This window comes from Vicia villosa, linkage group LG4, assembly GCF_029867415.1.
Source record: "Vicia villosa cultivar HV-30 ecotype Madison, WI linkage group LG4, Vvil1.0, whole genome shotgun sequence".
NCBI classification, from domain to species: Eukaryota; Viridiplantae; Streptophyta; class Magnoliopsida; order Fabales; family Fabaceae; genus Vicia; species Vicia villosa.
Genome location: NC_081183.1, coordinates 41,302,576 through 41,322,278, shown reverse-complemented (window position 1 = coordinate 41,322,278; position 19,703 = coordinate 41,302,576). Strand labels below are relative to the sequence as shown.

Here is a 19,703-nt window from a genome sequence, read left to right as displayed (position 1 = left end):
AGTCATCAGAATCACCACATATCCTCACATCAATGTCCATTTTGCAACACCGACGAGAGTTCAACTATATTGCTCTTTCGACGATGTCTCAACTGATCAAACGACACAGACACATTAAACTTAGATATCATGTGGATGTTAACCCCAATCCTATCTCTAGAATCTAAGCTAACAGATATCCCCCTAATCAAGATATATGATGTCTATTTCTACAACAACACAAATCCAAAGCATTTAAGCAAAACGATCAAGGAAACACCGATTAAGATTTGTAAAGCAAACTTTATACCACTAGTAGAAAGAGTAACAAACATCCATGGGTTTAGAGTAATTTACATACAAACTTAACAAAAGAGAAATACAAAGAGAAGAAGATAAACCAAACATCTCACGAGTTGTCAGCTCCGATTGATGAGCAATCCACCTCCGATCATCCAAATGCAAGCTCTAATGGTGTTTTCTAAGCTATCTAGACCAACAAATGAAGGTTTGATGGATTGGGAACAAATACCCTAAAAAAATCTATTTTCCCCCTATTTATGCACTTTTGAATCTGGTACAACACGCGCCGCGCGCAAGAGGGCGCTACGCGCCCACTGTGCTGTCATGAAAAAATCAGCACAAGTGTTTTTGCCATAACTTTAGAGCTGTAACTCCGATTTGCACCCGGTTCGAAGTCTTGGAAAGCTTATTCAATTTCCTATCTAACAATGAATAAATAAAAACAAAATTGATGATTTATTATTCTTTGATTTTGAGCCTTATTCGTCGACGAGTTGGTTCCGTTGCTCAAAATCGCGCGTTTGAAGCTGTGTCTTCAACACGTTATTGCTCATGCTCCAAATACGCAAAAATACCTACAAAAAGACACAAAAACTATCAAACGGTATAAAGTATATGAAAATACAACTATTCAAAAAGTATACGTATTTATACACAAAATGGGGAATTATTCAAACGGTATTAACAAAAAGTATTGATAAGTGCAACAAATTATATACACAAAATAACAATATTTTGGCACTTATCACTTTCTTCAATAAAAAGATGTGTCCACGCATACAGACCGCTTCTGTCTATGTACGAGAAATGTTTGTTGTAACAGAAGCAGTTAAGAAATGGCATCGGTATCTTATTGGTCAGAAGTTTCAGAGTTATACAGATCAAAAGAGCTTGAAAAACCTACTGTTACAAAGGATTCAAACCCTAGAACAATAGAAATGGGCCTCCAAACTGCAAGGTTTCAACTTTGAAATCTTTTACAAACCTAGGAGTTCGAACTTAGTTGTTGATGCCCTTAGTAGAAACTTTTCCTCTTAAGAACCATTCTTTATGGCAATATCATCAACAGTTCCTGATTTGATCACCCATCTGCGCCACTTCTATGCTACAGTTTGTCAGGGCCATTCGTTAGTCCAACGAGTACAAAAGGAGGGGCCAGATAACTATCATCATACAAAGGGACTAATATACTTCAAAAATAAAATTTTTATACCTCCTTGTGATAAACTGTGACTTGCTTTACTTGACGAGTTCCACAACACTCCTATCACCGGCCACTCGGGCATAAAATCGACTTTTTTCCGACTAAGTGCTTCCTTTTCCTGGCCAAGAATGTACATAGATGTTAAGAATTTCATCCAACATTGCTCCATTTGTCAACATAATAAATACCAGACACAGAAGAAAACAGGTTTATTGCAACCTTTACCAACACCGAACCAAGTTTGGGAAGAACTCACCATGGATTTCATAACTCAACTTCCCAAATCCTTCGGAAATACCGTCATCTAGGTCATCTGTGATCGTCTTACCAATTTATGTCATTTCATTACCCTTCTTGCAAGATTTACAGCCCAAGATCAAGCCAATTGTTTCTCTGTTGAAATCTGCAAACTTCGCGGTATCTAAAATCTACTGTTTCAAACAAAGATCCCATGTTCCCGAGTTCTTTCTAGAGAGAGTTATTTAAAGTGCAAGGAACAAAATTAAAATTCACCACAGCATACCATATGAAAACTGATGGACAAATAAATATCGTTAACAAATGTCTTGAGATATACAACGGTGTTTTGTGAGTGATCATCCTCGTAAATGGTCCAAGTTCACGCACTTAACCGAGTTTTGGCACAACATTTTCTTCCACTCATCCATCCAGATGACTCCATTCGAAGCTTTATACGGTCATTCTCCACCGTTGGTCGCTAATTAGACCGCAAAGTTTACCTCTATTGATGCCTTGGATTCGTCGTTGATGCAGAGAAATGATATTTTGCATCAACTTAAGTCTAACTTACTAAAGAGCAGAGTCACAATGGAAAAAATAGGCAAATAAACATAGAAGAGATTTAACCTTTAACATTGGTGACCTTGTTCTCCTTCGCTTGCAAGCGTATCGCCAATAAACCGTGAACCCGCATCTCAGAAGCATTCCAAACGCTTTTATGTTCCTTACAGTGTTATCAAAAGGATCAGAACTATAGCATACGAGTTGGATCTCCCTTCGTCTTCAAGAGTACATCCAGTAATGCACGTGTCTCTCCTTTGACCATTCTATGAAAATTCAGAACACACAAGAGCTACACCGCTTCCTTTGAGAATTTCAAACATTTTCATGGAAGAGACAAAAGTGAACTCTACAAAACCGCTTGAAGCGACTCGTGTGGAAAAGGACTATAGAACTTTTCAAAACTCAAAAGGTTTGTTAGTTGAACAAAAAATATTAGACTTTGAATTTCAAGAGCGGAAATGGAACAACGGGTTTTTTATGTGATGGAGAGATAAGGACTTTAACTTCTGAAGTGGAACAAATGAATGAGTTAAATGCTGAACAAAACACTCTTAACCAAAATCTAAAGACTAAATCTTCACACTCAAGTACACGAGGGGCCCAACACATTTTCCATTCACCCAGAAAACCTCCTCACAGCCAGCTGTATCCCACAAGCTCCAACGGTACAAAGGAGAAGCCATTGTGTCTGTCTGATGATAATCCAATGGCTTCCGCTCTCTGTCCACGCCAGCTGTGTTCCACTCATAAAACCTCCTAAATTAAAAAACCTTCACGTGCTTCTGTACCAGTCACAATCAATGTTGAAGACTTTTCCTCTCACTCTCCTAGAAATTCACGTGCTACCTCCTTGCCCATCTATACTTTTTCTAATTTTCCTCCACCCAAAGATTCCCTCTTATCTAAAGGAAATCCAACCATATCTCGTTCCCCTCAATCCAATGTTGCCACCTCGACACCCTCATCCCTCTCAAATCCGGCCCCCACCAATTTCCCTCATTTCCAACACCCAACTATTTTCTCTATGGAGAATCACGTTAAAAGCAAGCCAGTTACCAATGTTACCTCGCGTTCCCACCTTACTATGGTCTCTCTCCAATACCCAACCACTTCCTTCTTGCCACGTGTCCAATCTCAACTTATCCTTGAGGACAAGGTTCTCATTGAGCCTATGAGTATTGATAAGGAGAAAAATAGCAAGCCCAATAAATCAAAGAAAATATTAGTTTGGCTCAAGGATTTCTACACATATTAGACGGGTGCAATTAATACATATTCAGTATTCTATTTCCTTTTAATTATAGCCCGTTGAACTTTCATAACTTTAGTATTTATATTGTAATGTTGCTCTTGAAGGAGATATGAAAAAAATTGTTCAAGTTGTTTTATGTTTTTCTTCCTTCGTTAGCTTAGATATGAATTTATCCTAGTTAAATCTATGAGAGAAATACTCGCGCACGACTTCTTACCACCACCTCTCATTTGTGTATTCATAACATCTTATTATTTTACACGTTTGTACGGGTCAAAAGTACCCGTCTGAATGCTAGTATTATGGAAACGTAATAGTGAATGCCTGGTGTCATTTATGTAAATATAAATGAAAAGGTTTTCTAGTAGTCCAATGTATTCTCTGCTCCAAAATAGACTTCCATAGTATACAAAAATGACATGACACGTGAATCCTCATGCAAGAATGACCCTTCATGATAACACAATCACTATAATACGTAAATCATGTTGGGCCCAATTGACTATGTGGGGCAAGACAAAAGAAGGGTATCCCTTAGTCAAATCAAAACTCTACAGTTCAATGCATACCCATATTTATGAAATTGGAATGGGGCCCCACAAAAACAACAAATCCCTTTCCATTAAAAGAGGTCCCCCATAGAAGAGTTTCAAGAATTGGCAATTTCACCATAAATTCCTCCCACGTGTTCGTACATTTTAATAATGTGTGGAGTACAGAAACGTTCGTTTTCTTGGCAAGTCTTGGTGTACTATGTGGGAAAGAAAACTCTTTTGCACAAATCACTCAATATTGGCTTCATTACTTTTTCTATGTCCTACAGATCGTATGTTGAATTTTGTGTTATGAACACGTGGTTGTATATAGGTCTTGTATTTTTTTTTTTTAAATTTTAAAAGAATTCATGTACGTCATCAATTTTTAATTTCAATTAAATGGATGCAATCTTGTAAATTAGTATTATTAGAATTAGAATATAACTGCCTAGATTATATGTCTTTGGGACATTATGTAAGTTCCTGTCTCTTGTAATTGGGAAGGTGCCCCTGTATTTCTTTTATAAGATTGTTTCACTGTCTATAAAAAACTTATAAATAGTCGATTTTGAGTTTGAATTAAAGAAAAGGGTTGTCTTATGAAGCCGACAACCAACCTAAAATTTTGTTGAATCTTTAAGACATGTATCGACTACAAAATAATGTGAACGTTAGACCGTTACCCGTAAGCTATGCAATGTATGGCTTGAGTATAGTGTCAAAAGAACAAGGATCGATGTATCGCCGCCATATGTAGTAAAAAATAAGCAAAAGTTTCCACATTTTTCAGAACGGGTGTAGGTAAAGAAGTTAGTTCATGAGAGGAGGATTCACTTTGGATCGTGGAATATATGCACACTTAAAAATTATTGAAAATAGTGGATGCTATGGTTAGGATGAAATCAATTTAATGTGCCTACTAGAAACTAAATGGACAGGTGAAAATGGAAAAGAATTAGACAACTCAGGATTTAAGCTTTGGTGCACCGAAAAAGTTAAATCGAGAAATGGGGGGGGGGGGGGGGGGAGGATTATTGTGGACAAAGAGTGGAAGAAGGATATTGTTGATGTGAAAAGAGTAGGAGATCGAATCATAGCCTTGAAATTTGTAGTGGAACAAGACACATTTATTGTTATTAGTGCTTACTCACCTCAGGTTGTATTTGCATAACACCTTAATGTAATATTTTAGGAGGATTTGAAAGGGTTACTTCAGGATATACCCTAAGGAGAGAAGCTTTTCCTAGGAGGAGATCTCAATGGACATGTGGGTAGAGTAGCAAGATGTTTTGAGAGTGTGTATGGGGGTTTGGCCTAAGGGAGTGAATGTGAATGGTAAATCTATCTTGAAGTTTTCATCGGCTTTGGATAGTACAATAACAAATACATGGTTTAGGAAAAAAGATGATCATCTTATCACATATAAAAGTGGAGTGACATGTTCTCAAATAGATTTATTTCTTATCAAGTAGTTAGATAGAAAGATTTTCTTTGACTGTAAATTTATTTCAGGAAAGAGCCTGACTACCCAACATAGCGTTTTGGTTATGGATGTAAGAATTAAGGGGAAAGCATAAAGAAGAAGTCATATGGTAGCGCCACGAATCAAGTGGTGGTATTTGAAGGATGTAAAACAAAGAATTTTCCAACACAAGATCTTTGAAGGAGGGTTTGGGAAACCACAAGAAAGTGAAAATGATATGTGGAATAAAATGACCCAAGGGATTAGAAAAGTGGCTAAAGAGGCATTGGGATAATCATGAGGTTTTGGACCTACAGGTAAAGATGGTGGTGGAATGAAAGTGTCTAGAGCAAATTTAAAGTAAAAATGATTCTTTTAAAGAGTGGTCTAGGTATAAGAATGTCAAAACTTGGGAAAAAATACAAGAAAGCTAAGAATGAGACCAAGAAGTCGATGAGTGAAGCAAGAAGTCAAGCTTTTGACGAATTATACTAAACTCTAAGAACCAAGGAGTGAGAAAAATCTATATATAGGCTTTCCAAGGGAAGAGAAAGAAAGACTAGAGATTTGGATCAAGTGAAGTGTGTTAAAGATGAAGAAAGCAAAGTCTTGGTTTAAGAAAAAGTTATAAAGGATAGGTGGAAGACGTACTTTTATAATTTATTTAATGAAAGATATTATATCTCAAAGGACTCTAACAGACTTGACATTATAAAAGAGGATCAGAACTATAATTACTATTGTCTAATTCATAAACATGAGATGAAAAAAAGCGTTGAAAAGAACGAGTAACAGTAAGGCGGTTGGGTCAGACAATATACCTATTGAAGCGGAAAATTCTTAGAGATAGAAGTATTGAGTGGCTTAGTAAACATTTTAACGAAATTTGTAAAGTCAAAGCGCATGCCCAATGAATGAAGAAAAAGCACTTTAGTTCCATTCTATAAGAACAAGGGGGATATACAAAATGCAAATTATAGAGGGATTAAACTTATGAGTCATACCATGAAGTTATGGGAAAGAGTGACTGAAAGGAGTTTAAGAAACGAGATTCAAGTCACCGAGAATCAATTTGGTTTTACTCCTGGAAAGTTGACTATGGAAGTAATTTATATATTATGGCGTGTGATGGAGAAGTATTAGATGGGCCAACAATTGAGCAGTATTGGATGGACCAACAAGACCTACACTTAATTTTATTGACTTGGAGAAGGTGCATGATGTAGTGCCTAGAGAGATTATGTGGAAAGACCTAGAGAAGAATGGGTTAGGATTTCATATATTTGAGCTATCCATGATATGTATGAAGATGTATCGACTAACATTCGGACACGGGGTGGAAAGATATATGATTTTCCCATTACAATTGATTTGCATCAAGGTTCAACCCTAAGACTCTACCGTTTTGCCTTAATTTTTGATGTACTCATGGAACACATCCAAGAGGTAGCACCGAGATGCATGCTTTTTGGAGATGATATAGTCCTTCTTAGAGAGTCGAAGAAAAATTTAAATGAAAGGTTGGAAACTTGGAGATAAGCTTTAGAAACACATGGTTTTCGCCTAAGCATAAGTAAGATGGAGTATATGGATTGTAAGTTAAACAAAATAAGAAGTGTTTCTAACCTAGAGGTGAAAGTTGGAGACCGTATTATCCCTTAAGTCACACAGTTTAAATATCTTGGTTCCATAATATAAAATGATGGAGAAATATAACGAGTGTAAGCCATCAAATTCAAGTTAGGTGGTTAAAATGGGGAAATGTATTAGGTATTTTATGTGATTCAAATGTACTGCCCAAGTTGAAGGAAATGTTTTATCGAACTATAGTAAGAACTAAAATTTTGTACTTGATAGAATGTTGGACGGTTAAAAATCATCACGAGAATAATGTAAGTGTATTAGAGATGAGGAAGTTGCAATGGATGTGTGGTAAGAATCGTCACGATAAAATTAGAAATGAAAATATTAGAGAAAGTGTCAGGCTGACGCCTATAATAAAGAAGGCGGTGAAAAAGTATACTTAGGTGATTTGAGCATGTAGAGAGAAGAGTTGTAAATTATGCAGTGAGGAAAGTATACTAGATGGAGAGAAGACAAACAATTATAAGAAGAGAAAGACCTAGAAAAACTATAAAAGAAGTTATAAAGAATGATCTCGAGATTCATGATTTGGATAGAAACATGATCCTTGATAGAACATTATGGCGAAAGTTTATCCATGTAACCCATCGCATCTAGTGGGATAAGGCTTAGTTGTTGTAGAATTTAACTTAACTTATACAAAACCGCGCAACTTGTAAGAAGTACCACTCTCTAATTTTTTTTTAAGTTCTATCTCTTATGAATGTGTAATTTGAGATTTTCTCAATACACCCCTTACACACAATACTATTGAAATTGCTACGTGGATATTAATGGTGTTCGACTCATGGTCTGATCAATAGACTCTAATATCATATTTGAATTAGTGTTTGACCTAACTCATATTTACAAAATTTTCTTGTAAGGTGAGGGGTGACATAGTGTCTTCAAAATGGACAAGTCCATATGAGTCAGCCTGAAAAGCCCGATAAAACATAGGCTTTATGACTTAAAACTAGAATCTGAATTTTGTAAGAATTTTTTTAGTTCGGTCTTAAAAAGCATGCTACAAATTACAGCTAACTGGTATGGGTTGGTTGGCTATTGTTTTACCAAGTGATCTATCTCTAGTGTTAGATATTATTATATCCTTAAAGATTTTTCCTAATATTAAATCCAAATTTACTATGATTTGACATGTAATGGTTTGATCTATTTTAACATCTGAACTGATTCTATTTTTCCTAGAAAGTCGATAAACATGGAGGAATTCCTTAATCAATGCATCTTATCTTTTTGAAAGTAGTATCTTGACAAGTCATTTGAGTACTATGGTACCTATTATGAGTGGTGGAAGGATCCTTTCCTTTGCATAAACCATTATTAGTTTGAGGTTTCTTGCCTGTTGCGTGGTGATTTTGCTGGTGGTGGTATGGTTAGGTTTGTTTTCTAATTCCCTTTCAAGTTAGTTAAGAGACATATTTATTTCTAGGTGCATCACTACAACAAATCATATATTTTATGATAAAACTTTCACTGCCAACGGACACTTGAGTCGTAAATTATAGTGACACCACATTTCAATTCTTTTTAATAAATACTACTTATTCTCTCAGTTGTGGTGGCAACCTAGGAGAAAGGATATGATCAACCCCCCGAATCTGAACAACTGCATTTAACCACATTTTATTTTATTTAACTTTTTATTTATGATATATTCCATCGGTTTAACTCACAATGAGGAAAAAAGTTGTGATCAACCCCATTTGAATCTCAGCAACGTCATTTTAGTGCATTTTTTAAAATTTTTTATTTAATATATATGTCATTTATTGTGTTGGCAATCGAGGGGAAAATTGTTGTTTTTGTTATCTTTGCAATCCATTTAATAAGTAACAACTATCAAGACATTGTCAACTCATCAATCTACATAACTACAAAGAAAAAAATTACATTAAGAAATTAACCTTGATCAAAAGGGTTCTATGATTTTATGTGTTGTTGATTCCACTTCGATGAAAATATCAACTGACAACGGAAAAAATTTAGGATTTCCCTTTGATGAAAAAACCAACCAAAAAAAAAAAAAGTTGCGAACTTTTCATTACATCATTCATTATCTCAACCACCCAACCGAAGTAAAAATCTTGTTCCAAATCTTGTAGAACTACCCGGACCCTATTTCTAGCTTTTCTCTTTAATCATTTCCTTTGTTACGTTGTTTTCTGGTTGACGTATCTGATATGTTTGGTACTTCATATATATCCTATATTTATTATCCCTTAACTTTGCTATATATGTGGAAAAAAGATAATAAAACTATAATACATTACATTACCATTCTTTTGAAAGCATAAAAAACTGCAAAATTTCAGTAATGCTGTCTCCAATAACATGTCTGCAATTATTTTATTTATACTAAATTCAAAACTGTCTGTTATAGTTGTTGTTGATCCCAAGAGTCAGTTGTGTATGGGAGTCTTTCTCCTTGCTGGAGAATAGTCCATGTCAGTTATGTCCATAAGGTCTTCATGAACATCCTCTTCTTGTTGCTTATTTAATTTAAATTCCTGTACTTTTCCTTTAGCTTTATCATTCCCTTTGGTCGTCACATTCTGTCCATAAATAATATATATGATTTATAAAATGGAAAAAGAAAAAATTACAAGGAATTATTTGTGTTGAAAATTAATTATTTTCTAAAAATATATTCAATTTTTTATTTTCTAAATTTATTTTCACTAAGGAGATGTAAACCAACAAAACCCTTAACAACCAACAATTTTTTGTCCCTAAATTAACTAACCTTTGAAATGGCATGTAGGGCAGAAGCCGATGATGTAAAAAGTTTCCTATTCTTTATCTTTCCTGCAGCAACATATATGCTTAATATTATTGCATTGTAAAGTTTTTGTCTAGAACAGAAAATTAAAATTTTCTTCTTATAGCCTCAAAGTTAGATACAAAGAAACTTCTTTAAACAAAATTAAGTACTAACGGGGAAGGTTTTAAAAAACTGTCCACTACTATGAAAATAGCCACGATAAAATGATATCAGAATGTACCAACATCGTTATTCACCATTTTATAGTTGAAAAAAAAAATCAGATGAAAAATTGTTATTTAAAAAATATTATTTATAAAATGTCAATGCAAAATTTTCATATTATGAAATTACAAAATACAAAAATTATTATTTAAAAAATATTATCTATAAATATTGTCATTCACTTACACTGTGGACGACTACATTTAGTATAGCCATATTTATACCAACTGAATTTGCAAAAATCTTAACGCAATTGTCGACGACCACATTTAGTATTGCAATACTTATACCAAATGAAATTGCAAAATTCTTAACACGACTGCGACTGTTATTTAAAACCTTGCTAATGGTGACTTCTACATTTGTCGGTGTCATATCTGTATTCAACATTAGCCGCGGTGCAACATATAGAAAGGTTGCAAGAAGTACAAGGTCTTCTTTCCTAAGGGTAATTTTGAAGAATGCCGAATTGCATAATAAAAATAAAAATAAAAATAAACAAGGATAAATTATGGGGGGCTAGAAAACTAATTGTGTGAAGGTCTATGATGTCTAGGACCACAGTAATCTTCATGAATACGAGGTAATTGGTTGTTTCCTTTTTTGGTTGATCTAGTAGTAATTCTTTTCTTCAAGGTACCTGTGCAATGTTCATCTTTGCAAACAACTGTTTCCTCATCGGTATCATTACTATTATTTCTTTTCAACAAATTTCTTTCTTCATCCTGCAATTAGAAGTCATTTTTTCTAACATAAGAATAAAAATCAGGAAAATAATACTAAAAATGAAGATTAACATTATAAACATATAGAAACCAGAGCCGTTTTCAGAGACCCTGTATAAATTAATCATGGATTTACTGAGACAAATTGAATACGAGCACTATTTTGTCACGGTTAATCATGACAAATATTTTATAAAATTCTTTTTAACGCGTCAAATTTTGACCTCTGTGCGCAGTAACCCTACTGTCTTGCACCGTCATGATAAAAACTTATAAGAAAAATTTCAAAGTAATATTATTTAAAGATCATAACTAACATGTTTATTTTGATGAGCTGCTAACGATCCTTTGTCCAAGCGAATACCTAATTAAAAGAAAATGAACCATAATATGAGTAATATAATAGCTATATGAGTAACAATTTATAAAGGGTTAATATAAGTTTAGTTGAAACTATAGAATACATTGGAATAAATTACCTTGAGCTTTGGTTAGAAAGAGGAACAAAAGCATAAGAGAAACTAGCAAAGAAAGCTTCATTTGAAGATAGCTATTGTGAGCAAGTAAGTAGAATGAGCCTCTTAAAAAAATGGGTGGAACTCAAATTTTTCAAGTTAAGTTTTTTGTGTGTGTTGAAAACAAGCTTGAGTATTTTTATGGGAGAGTTTATAAGCATGCTAGTGGAACATGCAAGTGATGGCGGTATGGGGGTGGATGGATAGCTATTTATATTTGTGAATTTGTTAGGGTCCACATTTTTGAAGTAATTCATCTACCTAAACTAGTAGGGTTTTTTCTTTCTTGCATTTATTATTTTTGTTGTCTAGAATAGCACTCTTTTGTCAAAGGAAATTATAGTTAATATCTTCCAATCATTTAATTATTAGTTTGGTATCGAAAAGTTTATAGACTTAAATACGTCTATGGTTGGGATGCAGTATGAAAAAGTCAATTGAATCGAATTAAATTGTTTTAATTTATTTTAAACCAAATCAAAAATTAAAATTATTGATTTAGTATATCGGTTCGAAATTTAGAATCGTACTAAATTTTTAGAAGATATTTTTTTTCAATTCGAACAATTTGTTAAAAAACAATTATTATATATTTTTCAGTTTTTTATATTTTTTTATATTTATTAAAAAAATTATATTTTTTTATATTTTTAACATTTTCAATTTTTTTATATATTTTCATATTTATTATAATTGTTTGCCATTTAGTTCGATTTTATAACTATTTTGCAACATGGTTTGATTCATAATTAAACATAACGTTTGGTTTATTTGAATTTCATTTTGATTTTGTTCGGAGATTTGAAATGGCTTTTTTTAATCGACTTGACAGTTATCGTTGCTAGTACAACAATTGATGTGATCGCGGATGTGGTTACTGTTATTAATATAATTATATTTATTGTGAGACACCTTAAGACGGTAGTGGTTGGGACATAAAGGGTGACAAACGGTTATGTTCGCCCCGTTTAAACCCTGTCCCAAAAAAATCCACAAAAAATGAGGCGGAACAAGCATATTTGTGGTTGTGGACCTAAAACTATGGTCCGTTCCACAAAAAAAGTGAGGGTGAGACATGACAGACCCGTAGACATTACTACTTGTAAGCTTTGAAAATACAAAAAATCTAAAAATCTAAAAAGTGCGAGTCTAAACCACGCTAGCAAAAACCTATAAGAAATAAGGTTGAATGGAACATATTAGAGAGTGTAGGTCTAAACTCTTAATTCATCACATAAAAAAGGTGAGCAAAACAGACATATTTAGTAAACCGAATCTATTTTACCACGTGATTTGATTAATAGATGATTACAATTATAATAAAATTTAAATTTTAATAACCCCTTAAATATGTATTTCAAACACCTTCAAAACTTATACTCTCTCCGACCATAATTATAAGTAAATATCCTCTTTTTAAATTTATTGAATAATAAATATATCTGATCTACGTAAAAGACCAAATACATTTATTATTCAATGGACCTAAAAAAAATTATTTATACTTAAAACGGAACGGAAGGGAGTATGAAAATACTCAAAAGCCAAAGCGTGTAAAGTGTGAAATCTAAAAAGGTATATTTACTTTTCAAAGTGCTACAATGTTTTGACTGAATCAACTTTAATGCGAGTTTTATGAAACCAATGTAACATGCTACATTCCCTAATTTACTATTCTTTTTCCTTGATCTTAACAAACGTAAACATCCATGTTTACAACAGCCATGAAACAAGTGTTTACTTGGTCTGTTTCATTCACTTTTCTACAACAAAACCAAATGTTTTCCCAATGTTGATCAGATCCATTTAGACCATATGTCTCCTCTAAAAGACACTCCAATAGATATTCACATTTCTAAATTTCTTGATAGCCTAACTTGTTGTCCCTTAGAATATGAAATAATTCTTTTTATTCTAATAGCTACCTACCTAGCTAGGTGTATGGAATCCAAATTTATGTTGACACTGGTTATTCTAGCTACCTGCAGTCCTGTGTGAATTAGTGCATTTTGTCGGGGTTGCACACCATCGCGTCAATAGAGGTATATGTCTTCATAAGAATAGGAGCACACTCCAAAAATTGTAGTTAACAATTTATTTTATTTTATTTTTGCAATTTCTTAATTCACTCCTTAACCTCTTAGGCACTTGACGTAATTACATTAATGTTTCCTATTTTCGGAGATACATATTAGAAAGCATCTATTTTATCTAGAATATACATTTTTTCGGAGTTACATCTACGGAAGTATATTAACATGGTAAATGTTGGAAAAAATCTCATGACATTCAGTTCAGCGAAACTTTCATAGATGTTGCTCTGGAACGTCTTAACACCATAATGTTCTGTAGATGTAGCTCCGGAACATTGTGTTATATTTTATAACAACTATATTTCACTATCTAATTCCATTTTTTTGTGCAACAAAATAATACATCAAAATATAGTACGTCAAAATAGTGATATGTCTACTCAATCTTATATAGTACATCAAAATAATACATCAACATAAACATCATCAAAATAGTCATGTGTCATAAACATCATCAAAATAGTCATATGTAATACTTGAAGGATAGAAAAACACTTAGAAAGAGGGGGTTTGAATAAGTGTGACTTTAAAAACTCTTAAGATAAAAACAATTGCACAATGATTTTTATCCTGGTTCGTTGTTAACGAAACTACTCCAGTCCACCCCCTTAGAGTGATTTACCTCACCTGAGGATTTAATCCACTAATCAACCTTGATTACAATGGTTTTCCACTTAGATACCTTCTAAGTCTTCTAGAGTATTCTGATCACACCTTGATCACTCTAGGAACCTTTTACAAATTAATGTAAACAAATTCTTACAAGAGTATTACAATGCTTCTTAATAAGCTATAATCACAACTGTGATATTTCTCTTAAGTTTAAGCTTAATCTCACTAAGATATTACAACAGTAATGAAGTGAGCTTGAAGATGAAGTTTTGAGAGCTTTTCACTTTGACAGCGTTTCTGTATGTTTGCGTAGAGTGTTGTATTCAGCTTCTCATCAGAACTTCTATTTATAGGCATTTTGAGAAGATGATCGTTGGGAGCATTTAATGCGTTGCGCGATCCGTATAGCATTTCATTTAATGTTTCAATCTTTTGTCAACTACCTCGAGCCTTTGTTTTCCTGCTTTAACTGACTTTGCCTTTAATAGCTTCTAACATTCCTTTTGTCAGTCAGCGTAGCATGCCATCTTGTACTTGCTTCTGTTCTGATGTTTGTAGATACAACGTTTGAATATATCAGAGTCAAACAGCCTGGTGCAAAGCATCTTCTTGTCTTCTGACTTTGAAGTGCTTCAAGCGTGATACCATGAGAACTTCAGTGCTTCTGCTTCTGATCTCAAGTTCTTCTGATACTTCAATAGACCATGTTCTTATTCTGCTTGACCATCTTCTGATGTCTTGCGAGAGCATGTTCTGATGTTGCATGCTGAACCTTCTGAGTCAGTGCTTCTTGCGCTGATTTTGTGCATACTCTTTATATATATCCTGAAATGGAAATTGCATAGGATTAGAGTACCACATTGTCTTAAGCAAAATTCATATACATTGTTATCATCAAAACTAAGAATATTGATCAGAACAATTCTTGTTCTAACAATCTCCCCCTTTTTGATGATGACAAAAACATATATAATTGATATGAATTTGCAATCAGAATCACAGATGACCAAAGACAATTACACAGTTATAGCATAAGCATATAAACATAGTGTGTGAATATGTCTCCCCCTGAGATCAACAATCTCCCCCTGATATTAACAATCTCCCCCTGAAATAAATATTGGAAGAATTTAAGAAATAAAAGACTTCCCTGAGTATTTTCCATTTCAGTTGAGACGTTCACATTTGCTTAAACTTCAGAACATTCAGAGCTTCTGCTTCTTGCTTCCATAGGACAGCTTCAAAGCTTTGAATTTCTTCTTGAATCATTGCATGCTTTGATTGTGTTAGAACATTCTTGAATGTACCAGAGCATCATCAGAGCATCTTTACATCCTGAAATGTTTCAGAACAAACTATACGACAAAAGTCAGAGCATGAATGAGTCAGAATCATTCTTTTAAGAAGGAACATGTATCAGAGCAACAACTCTGGTAAGTTCTTAAAAGAAATATATATCAGAACATATAAGGGATAAGAATGTGTTAGATCATATTCTGCCACGAGAATATCAGAACATTCTTCCTTCTTGCTTCTGATCTTGAAGCTTCACAACACTAAGCTTGCTCCAATTTCCATGAGCATGTTTCTTTACAGAATTGCTTTTCCCCATGTATTTGCTTCTCATGTTGAGCTTTTTCAGAATATCTTCAATCCTGCAAAAATCTCAAAGACATAGAACTTGCAAATATTGTTAGGAATGTTGAGACTTACTCCCAGCAACTGATATAATAAATTAAATCAATTATCACGTTTTCTCCCCCTTTTTGTCATAACATCAAAAAGCATAAAAGATTCAGATGAAAAACAAACAATATGAGAGAAGAAGATAATATTTCTTTGATTCAACAAAATATCAGAAAATACAGAAGGAGATGCAAGAAACAGATGCAAGAAACAAGAGACAGCTAAGACCAAAGGACTACGACTAGCCTAGCTTAGAAACTATCTTGGCCAGAAGGTCTTGAATCTCAGAGGTGCTTTCAGCCTGCTTCTTCATGAAGGATCTGAATTCCTCATGCGTTTCCTCATGCTTATCCAACCGAGAAGCTAGAGCATCTTAGTTCTGTTGAAGAGCCTTGACAACGTTCACCAGAACAGAAGGTCCAACAGAAGAAGCTTCACAGCTATCGTTCAGAGGGATAGCATTTCCAACAGCAGCATCTAATATCAGAACATCATCTTGATTTTCCTCAACAGGAACTTTCTCAGCATGATGATTCTCAGCACTTTGTTTCTCAGCATCAGCTTCTGACATAGAAGCATCTTCAGAATATTCTGGAGTAGGAAGATCAGAATTTCCATTCTCAAGAGCCTGAAGAATCTAAGCCAGATTCTTTGGAGGTGCAGGGGCAGCAACTTCTGAAGGGTAGACAACCTCAAAAATGACCATGTTTGGTGCCTTCTTAGAAGGATTCTCCCTTAGCCAGTTGAATAGTCATTGGAAATCTCCAGTCAGAACAGAATATGGGGGCTTCCATACAACCATGGCAAGACAAGGTTCATCTACCAGCTCATCTACGAACTTCTTCTCTTCAAAAGATTTCCAATTTCTGATGGGATGATAGTACCTACCATCATCAGCTTCCAACAGACAACCAGAAGAGCCAGATGCTTCAGCCACGCATTTTCTCTGGATGTTCATAGCATCGAATTGAAAATCCCTTCGAAAGAGTCTTCATAATCTCCTAGTAGCAGCTTGGTCCAACTTGGAGTCATAAGCAGCTCTCAAGGTTTCCATCCTCTTTCTGAACATAAGCTTAAACAGCTCAAAGTCAACATCAATAGGTGGTTCAGGAGGGTTGAAGGTGAATTTATAGTCAGGATACATAAGGCAGTAGGGTTTGGATTTTCTTGAGGGTAAAGAATGGATTAGAGAAAGAGTAGAATTTGTGGTGAAGGTGGATGAAGATGGAATATCAGAAGGTGTTGGGGGGATGAAATTTAGTAGTTCAGGGTTCAGAAGATGGAGGCTGATTTTGAGAGGAACGAGCAACATTCAATGCACGGAAAGATTCCCTGATGCGCTTCTCACGATATTCTTTGGAATTTACCTTGAAAGGATCATAGGGCAGCTTTGGCTTCTTAGCTGGCTTGGATTCTGCTTTTGAAGCTTTTCTTTTTAATCTCTTTTCTTTCTTCTTCTGTTCTTTCTTCTTTAACTCAGCCAGAGATGGAAGAGTTCGTCCTCTGATCCACGCAGGATCAACAGAAGATTGAGCAATGACACAGTTCTTCAAATAACGCTTAACAGATTTGTCAAGCTCTTCTTTGAACAGTTGTGAAAAGCCCTCAACAGGAGTTCTTCTGGTCAGAATATCTGGAAATATTCTTGGAACAGAAGTTACCTTCTCAATCAGAAGCATCCTTTGTAGATCAAAGGCATTCAGATCATGTCCTTAAATGACAGTTAAGAACTTGGGCGTACCAACAGCTTTAAGAACATCCATCAAGTCACTCTCTACCAGAATATATGAGATCATTCTAGCAAGAGGAATAGTGTTCTTCTTGAAATCAGGATACTTCTTGCGTTCTTTGTCTCTTGATTCTTCAATATTTGTCTTCAAATATTGAAATAGAATGTTTGAAATATTAACCTGAGTACCAGTTCCAATGCAGTAAAGTGCTTACTTCTGATCCTGATTCACATAAGTAGCAGCCATAGATCTCTTTCTATGATAAAGAGTTCCAAGAAGAATTTCAGCCCACACTCTGTAGACAGGCTTCAACAAAGTAGTTTGATTTGGTGAAGATCTGAAAGCAGCTAATTCCCTATCAACTTTCTCCCAATCAACTCTACCAGGAAGAGCACATGTGATTCCTTCTGAATCATCAAGGCTATAGAGCTTCCTAATCATTTTCTCAGTCACAACAACTTCATGCCCTAGAACGAAGGAGATGATAGCAGTTGAAGTAACGGTTGCATACGTCCAGAAATCCATCACCAAGAGTGGATAAACTGGTCCAACCAATCTTTCAAAGTAAGTTGACCAATGAGTCAACATTGCATCTTTGATTTTGAAACCGTGTTCCAACAGGCTTTCAAAATCCACCATTGTTTCACACAAGACTGTTCGCCATACGGAATGGAACAGGTCTTCAGAGGACTATAACCATATTTGCGTTGAACAAGATGTGCTGAAGACATTTTTGGTTGAGCACTTGTAGATGAAAGCATGAATAACTTCTAAGATTCGGTTTAGAACTAGGGTTTATGCAATCAAAGTGAAAGAGAGAGATGAACGAAAGAGACAATGAATGGAGAGAGAGAATGTAAAGAGATGAATGAATATGAAGATGAGTTTAAATAGAAACGAATTTGAAAAGAAATGCAATGTGTGTTTGAATGAATATGATTACAGAAAAAAACATAGAATCAATTACATTTAATGAGAAATGACGTTAGGAGAGATAATGTAATATTTGAAATGATTTGCACAGTTAACTAGGGCGGCGTCTCCTCAACTGCACGCGTGCTTGTCCAAATAGAGTGAACACGTGTTCAACATCTAGAAAGCTGGTGACAGCTATTTTGCTTTAAAAGAAGTTCTGAATCAACTTAGATAATGAAACGTTAGTAATAACAGAATCAGAACTTCTAATTGATCAGAGTCAGAACTTCTTATAAGAAGATAAAACAAAAACATTTCAGAACTAACCCATACATCAGAACTTCTCATCTTCTCATTCTAGACATAAATCCATACTGATATTCTTCAGAATGAACTTAAACCTATCTTTAGCAAGGGGTTTTGTAAAGATATCAGCCCATTGATGGTCTGTATCAACAAAGTTCAAAGATAGAACACCCTTCTAAACATAGTCCCTAATGAAATGATGTTTGATCTCAATATGTTTAGCTTTGGAATGTAAGATAGGATTCTTAGATAAACATATAGCAGAAGTATTATCACAAAAGATAGGAATGTTACTCTCATATATCTGATAATCTTCTAGCTGACTCTTCATCAAAAGCATCTGTGTACTACATCCAGCAGCAGCAACATATTCTGCTTCTGTTGTAGAGAGGGCAATGGTAGCTTGCTTCTTGCTTTACCAGGAGATCAGGTGACTTCCAAGAAATTGACAACTTCCAGAAGTACTCTTTCTTTCAATTCTATCTCCAGCGTAATCAGCATCACAATATCCTACTAAGTTGTACTCTTTAGATCTTTTGTAGACTAAACCAACATTAGTAGTACCTTTCAGATACCTCAGAATTCTCTTAACAGTTGTTAAGTGAGATTCTCTAGGATCTGATTTGAATCTTGCACACAGACAAACACTGAATAAAATATCCGGTCTAGAAGCAGTAAGATATAAAAAAGATCCAATCATACCTCTGTACAACTTATGATCTACCTTCTTACTTACCTCATCCTTACCTAAGATACACGTTGGATGCATAGGAGTCTTTGCTTCTTTGCTTTCAGAAAGATTAAACTTCTTCAGAAGTTCTTTCACATACTTGGTTTGGTGAACATATGTTCCTTCTGATGTTTGATTGATCTGGATCCCAAGGAAGTACTTGAGTTCTCCCATCATGCTCATTTCAAACTCAGCCTGCATAGACTTAGCAAACTCCT

At 34.6% G+C, this 19,703-nt stretch overlaps 1 protein-coding gene and 1 long non-coding RNA gene across 4 annotated transcripts; both read right to left on the bottom strand.

Moving 5' to 3' along the window:
- Nucleotides 1–262: 262 nt before the first annotated feature.
- LOC131599091 (uncharacterized) lies at nucleotides 263–3,079 on the bottom strand. 3 transcript variants are annotated; one of them, XR_009282546.1, is made up of 4 exons: nucleotides 1,743–3,079; nucleotides 1,496–1,604; nucleotides 1,187–1,387; nucleotides 263–857 (listed from the first exon to the last, which is right to left on the bottom strand). It is a non-coding gene; the product is annotated as an uncharacterized LOC131599091 (long non-coding RNA). The 3 variants fall into 3 exon arrangements; XR_009282545.1 differs by having other exon boundaries at nucleotides 1,268–1,387; nucleotides 1,743–3,073; XR_009282544.1 differs by lacking the exon at nucleotides 263–857 and having other exon boundaries at nucleotides 913–1,387; nucleotides 1,743–3,067.
- Nucleotides 3,080–9,306: 6,227 nt separating this feature from the next.
- Nucleotides 9,307–11,438, bottom strand: LOC131597107 (uncharacterized). Its single transcript, XM_058869821.1, has 5 exons — nucleotides 11,378–11,438; nucleotides 11,216–11,262; nucleotides 10,814–10,898; nucleotides 9,931–9,992; nucleotides 9,307–9,739 (listed from the first exon to the last, which is right to left on the bottom strand). Exons 1-5 carry the CDS (start codon nucleotides 11,436–11,438, stop codon nucleotides 9,587–9,589), a joined length of 408 nt encoding a protein of 135 aa, XP_058725804.1. The 3' UTR covers nucleotides 9,307–9,586.
- Between the last annotated feature and the right edge of the window lie 8,265 nt (nucleotides 11,439–19,703).

Excerpts from the sequence above, each read along its gene's own strand:
- LOC131597107 (XM_058869821.1), bottom strand. The coding sequence starts at position 11,438 with ATGAAGCTTTCTTTGCTAGTTTCTCTTATGCTTTTGTTCCTCTTTCTA. Across the intron at positions 10,899-11,215 it reads CAGCTCATCAAAATAAACAT|GATGAAGAAAGAAATTTGTT; the intron begins GTTAGTTATGAT and ends TTCTAATTGCAG. Across the intron at positions 9,740-9,930 it reads CCCTACATGCCATTTCAAAG|AATGTGACGACCAAAGGGAA; the intron begins GTTAGTTAATTT and ends ATTTATGGACAG.